The sequence below is a fragment of the Phlebotomus argentipes genome, unplaced genomic scaffold, assembly GCF_947086385.1.
Source record: "Phlebotomus argentipes unplaced genomic scaffold, Phlebotomus argentipes genome assembly contig_15, whole genome shotgun sequence".
Lineage (NCBI taxonomy): Eukaryota > Metazoa > Arthropoda > Insecta > Diptera > Psychodidae > Phlebotomus > Phlebotomus argentipes.
Genome location: NW_026776181.1, coordinates 13,610,363 through 13,616,362, shown reverse-complemented (window position 1 = coordinate 13,616,362; position 6,000 = coordinate 13,610,363). Strand labels below are relative to the sequence as shown.

General features: G+C 39.8%; 1 protein-coding gene across 1 annotated transcript in view; it reads right to left on the bottom strand.

The window, feature by feature from the left end:
• Positions 1 to 241: 241 nt before the first annotated feature.
• Positions 242 to 6,000, bottom strand: part of LOC132262594 (protein O-mannosyl-transferase TMTC2) — a 77,894-nt gene continuing 72,135 nt past the window's right edge. The window contains exons 8-11 of the mRNA XM_059761904.1: positions 2,340 to 2,480; positions 2,010 to 2,094; positions 1,556 to 1,713; positions 242 to 1,244 (exon numbers count right to left, since the gene is read on the bottom strand). Coding sequence (XP_059617887.1) covers positions 1,068 to 1,244; positions 1,556 to 1,713; positions 2,010 to 2,094; positions 2,340 to 2,480 — 561 coding nt within the window. The 3' untranslated portion in view covers positions 242 to 1,067. The remainder of the gene's footprint in view (positions 1,245 to 1,555; positions 1,714 to 2,009; positions 2,095 to 2,339; positions 2,481 to 6,000) is intronic.

Genomic DNA, 6,000 nt, shown 5'->3' with positions numbered 1-6,000 from the left:
CCCATACTTTCTCGTTCTCAGCTCAACGGGAAGTCAAAAGGACACCGTGAGTGGGGAGGGAAAAGGAGGAAAAAATTGTTGAGTTTCACTCGGTGCAAACTTTGCTGAAGTTGATGAATCCCTTTTCAGGTACAGTGGAGGTCATTTTCTTGAAAATTTCACCTGATTGAGTAGCTTTATTCCTTGTCTCATTGTTTTATTTTGAAATTTACATTTTATCCATTTCTCATCGTCTCTCTACCCTTAAAATTGATTTTAAGTCTTCATTTCAGCTTTTCTCTCCTGCTCTGCTTATTTTGAATATCCTTAGAGGAAGAATATCGATTTGTGTGTGTTCGATCTTACGATTTATCTATAGAGCCTTTATTTAATATACTAACTATGCTAATACTTTCATTTATTCTCACTTCTTGTCATATTATATTTACATCAGTAACTGATTTGTAATTATGCATGTATATATATATATATATTAAATATCTCTTTTATATTGAATTGTTTTTTTTTATGTGAAAATTTTGTTTTTCTTCTAAAAATTAACTTTTTTTTACCTTCTTCCAAGCATAATTCACATTTCTTTATTTTCCTTCTTTTAAATTGTATGTTTTTTATTGTTGATTTAATGATATAAAAATACACAAATATATCTCCTATTTGCAATTGTAAATGATTTCCTTCTCTGTACATTTCTCCCTTCTTTTTACACTTTTCACCACCTGCCATCGTATCTTCAGTGTTTTTTTCCTTCTCTTTCTTTTCCCTTGGAAGATTCAATTGCATCTCATTCCTCTGACGAGATCGTTTTTTTTTGGTAATTTTGAATTATTGTTCAATGTGGTCATTTTGATATTACACTTTCTCCATTTATGACTGGGTTGTCCTTGGGGCTACTTACAGGTTGTATGTATAATAGGTACAGGGGAAACACCCTCAAATCCAGCAGACATCCGTGGAGATGCTTGAAGAAATTGTGCCTGGAATGGATGAGCGGAAAGGGGTTCCAGCATGGAAGTTTGCTTGAGGGTTGGGTGGTTTTTATGGAAGAAAAAATACGTTGGGGCGCATTTTCATGCCACCTCGACGACACCCAATTTCGCCAAGTTGCCCAGAGTCGTGGGATCTCCTGGCTGAAGGCGCAGAGCCGCCCTGTAGCTGGCAGCTGCCTGCTGCGAGCGCCCCAGGAGATGGAGAATCGCACCCAAATTTGTATGGGAGCGTGCGTCCTCTGGTCTCAGCGCCACAGCCTGCAATGTGAAAGATTTCTCTACATTTTCCGCACCACTTTCCCGCAAACATTTTCAATGTAGGCAGAATATCATGGTTGTGGCATAATTCTCCGTATTAAATTGATAACAACATTTGATAACGAGATTGACATAATGAGAGGCAGTGAAAATCTCAAATCTCCTCTGCCAACCGGTTGTTAGTAAGCATAAAGGTGTATTAAGTAAGATGATAGCGCCAATGCTTTGTTCGCGTGCATGATATTCAGTTGTAGCGCCAGAAGAGAGACGCTGCGACATATTATTCTACCGTGACGTGGGCAGCAACTCACCTGTCGATACCACTTCTCAGCCTCGATTTTTCGGTCGAGTAGTCGCAAGGCTGTCGCTGCTGTCACGACCAGGGTGTAGTCGTTGGGAGACAATTCCGCTGCCTGTATCCGCATATCACAGGCTTCCTCGTGGCGCGACATTGAGTTTAGGAATTCCGCTGGAAGACAGAGTGTTATTGATGCAAGAGAAAATTCCCATTTTGCAGCTCATTTGCATGGAAAGTGGCATGCAACTTGTGAGAGTGGAGGATTTCACAATTACTTTCAATTGGATATGGTGGAGGAATTCCTCCTGCTGCATTTTCATAAACAATTTCCCACCATCGTAAATCAAGGATTGGCCTGAACTTTCTCATAACTTTTAGCACAGCCAGAGATAGAGAGTGGGAGGCGTATTATTTTTGTTATGAAGAAGCGCACGAGATAATTGAGATGATATCGATTTAATGCTTACCATAATGATGATAGACACTGGAGTCCGTTGGTGCAAGTTTGAGTGCCCTTTTGAACCACTGTTCCGCCTCGGAAGCTCGACTTGTCTGCAATGTGAGTGCGGTTTTGGGCCCAGTGCGGAGTGGTTTGTGGAGGGGAGAGAGAAAGAGAAAAAAAGAAAATTAGCAATAAAAGGAAAATTCCACGATTTCTTCCACATTTCTCGCTTTTGGCTGGAAATGACTGCCAGACTTTTGTGAGGAGCATGTGGAATTTATGAGGTGTTTCTGGCACTGAATCAAATAATAACACATAATTTGGGAAGAGCGCCTCTCCCACTCTCAATCCTTACATTGCGCGCCAACATTGAGCCATATGATAAGTGTGCAGCCACATGGTCTGGTTGAGCTTCGAGGGCAGCACGATGGAAGCGTTCCGCCTCAGTCCACTGCTGGAGTTGCCCGAGAGTGTCACCCAGTCGATGATAAATGCTCTGGAATTAGCACCAAACACATTTTCCGATTAGTTGACCGTATTTTTTTTCGTCTACTCTCTACAGCACTGAATATTGGGTGGAAATCCGATCCAAGGAACCCCCATATATTTTGCATCAGGCGGAAAGCCCATCAAACAGGTGAAATGTCCCAGAAAATCCATAAAAGCTCCCATGTCCATAAAAACGGCAACGGCTCTACGCATCTGTTTGCCCACTCGACACTGCTTTTTTGTCATTTCTCATCCCCCGCACACACATAGTTCACCCTGTCGCAGAGAATGACGCTCTCTTGGTAAAAAGAGAATTTTCTATTAGGTGTTTTCTGCTCAAGCTCCAAAACACCATCAAATATTCTTTCACGGAAATTAAGCTGATTACGGAAGATTAGTGTGGGAAAAATTAAATTCCACGAAAGTTCTTCACTCTCGCTCACAGTTTTCACTTAATGAGATTTGTTGACACTCGTGAATTATTCGCAAAAGTGAGAAAAAGAGCATGGCAAAGCAGAACAGAAAATATTCTTAGTCACTCACTCTATTTATAGGCAAATAATGAAAACTTTATAGAAATACTTCATGTTTATCTTCACATTTTCAGCTCAATTTAATTGCTTAAATTTAAATAATTTATAATAATAAAAATATGGCACTTTAATATAGCCCTAGAATTTCCAGGTTAATAGTAATTTGGGACACATCCCCCAAAACCCAATTTAACCTGTTGTAATCGGGAAATTGCACACAACCCTTGCAATTTCACAAATTGGATACAGTGGTTAAATTCATTATTAATGTCCCCGGGCTTTAGAACGAGCGAAAATTGAAAATTGATCCACCCAAACAGATTGATTAGCAAATTATAGACTCAGAATAACCTGATAGGCTTTTTCACGTCTCGCCTTTGTGATATATTTGAAAGTTAAATGATTTCTCAAGCATCCATTTCCCCGGGAAATGATTGATTGCGGAGAAGTCTACAATCAATCTTAATAAAAAAAAATTCCTTTTTCACTTCTCCAAAGTTTGTCTTGCCATAGAAAAGTGAATGCGTGGTTTCTTTCACACTGAAATTAGCACCAGATCCATTTGGGAAATTCTTGAAAATGTTTTCATTCTCTGTAAAAATGCGAATTGCCTGGATTATAAGCAAACTTCATGTTCTCTTTTTTTTGGCATCCTCATGAAATCTCGTTTAAGAATTGTCTGTATAAAAATCTCCAACTTTAAATTCCACACACTCAATTTGAGAGTTTCGTCCGGAAGTCTATTGAAAGACTCCATCTAAAGTGCATTTACACTCTGGCTGTAGACATTCTTTGAAATGGATCAAATTCTTTTACTCAACTTACACAGCTTCTTCATGATGATGAAAAAAATTTCCCAAGTCACTTTTTCACCCCTCGCTGAGTCCATGTAATGAATAACTTGTTCATTTATCGTGGATGAAAGTGAGCTGTGTGAATGAGATGTTTTTCATAGTATGATTGTTCCATTTGGAATTCATTATTATCTATCCTCTCTCGCTCTGTCGTATTATTTTTATTTCCCGCCGTATAGATATATACTTAATAATAATGAAGCACACAATGTCCTTGTAATTTTCATATTCGCTACCATACAGTCCTGATGCCTCCGCCCAGGAATGCTGGGGGAAATGTAAAATAATGTTGGGTATTATGTGAAATTATGTAGAGATGGTACGTGGTGCGAGTGAGAGAATGACAAAGTCGATGGAGCAAAATACAAAATAACGATATGAGTAATGAAAATCTCTCAAGGCACTCTCCAAAGAGGAGCGGTTAAATTAAATTCCGCCATTCTGCAGAGACCAAAATTGGTATTGCTTGAATTAACAAAAAGTACATTGTAAAGCTGTGTAGGTGGGACAATTGGGTGAAAGCGGACAGACAAAGTGAAAAACCTCTTCCTCGCTCTATCTTTTGTTAGGTGTCGTGGAGTTGTGCGGTGGGGCACCTGGAAAATACAGGCGTATGATGAGATTTTGCGGCGAAAGACCGCAGATGTGACAAAACAGGAGTCATTTAAAATTTAATCACTCAACTCACTCTCCTCAGCTCATTTTGATGCCGCACATTCAAAGACGGCAATGTCTCTAAAAAGCTCCCAAATTTACTACCCAGCCACTTAATTATTGAGTCCTCAGACCTCGGCTGCCATTGAAAAATCCGCCCTCTATTAATTTTGCCACCATCGCGGCTCCACTTACTTTCACAAATTTCAATGGCGGGGGCGGCAGTGAAATTTGTGGGTTTTCTTGTGCGTTCTGTGCCCCCCTCGTGAAAAGTGTTGAATCTTCACTTGTGACTTAACGGATGTGGATGCCATTTAAAATTCACAACCAATTAAAATTAACGATCAATTATTATATAAATAAGCGACCCATGACTGTATTAAGGGTGTCATTTTGCTAAGGGGGAACTCAAAATCACCATCCACGTCTTGATTTCACTCCCACTCCCAATCCCCTTTACTTTTCAACAAAGACGAGAGGATGGTTTTCTGCGGTTTCCGAGGCACAACTCGTGAGGTGTCTGTGTGGCGCAAATTCTCAAGTTTCTTCACTCACTTCTTCAGCTACCGCCGCACGAATGGCGGTGATGTGGATGAGGATGAAATTAGAGGCAATTAATATATTATTAGGTTTCCTCAGCCATGCACAAAATTAATCTCAATACTGCTTTTCTTTCACCTCCCACGCCTCGTTTCACCCTTTCTCGCAAGGGAGGTGCTCAGTTGAGGGCATCTCAAGGTTCAGGCTTGTCAGAAAAAGAGTTGAAGCTCTAAATTATGAAGTAAAGCATTATAACATGAATTACATACTATATGGTATCTCGTTCGCCTATCATATTTCCCTTTTATGTGGCGGTAATATTTCATGGAAAGAGAAGTTTCTGGCTTTTTCTAAAGCAATCAAATAATTCGAATAGATCTCTGTTGAGAACAAACAAGCATAAAACTCAAAATTGCACCATTAATCAATTCACAAGTAAGCATTTTTGTGTGGTTAGAAACTTCAATGTAAATTAATGTCAATCATCAATTTTGCTTTTGGGTAAATTAACAGCGATGGCACAAAAAAAACGGTGCGATGAAAATCGATTTCATATACAAATTTTCGCCAATCTGAACGGGGAGCTTTGAGTCCAAAGAGCGTGATCGTGTAGGAACTCTAAGTGTAAACTATGGGAGCATGATTGTCTCCGAAAGAGCCTTTTTGTCACCCAAACACGAAATGTGTTTTTCGACAGAGCCACAGTGCCGAACAGTAAGTGGTGAGAGAACCCTCGAAAATGAACTAAATGGACCCCTTTTGCTTTATTCCTCGCACCCCTAAAACATTTTGTACTCATTCTCAGTTGGTATACAAAAACGAAAGATTCCAAACTGATAAACACAAATTCCATTTGCATGCGCTGATGGAATTTCGCTCTATTTGCTCGCTTTTCTCATCGCCCTTTTTTCAGCCCTGCCACCCCTGCACACCACCACCCAGATTA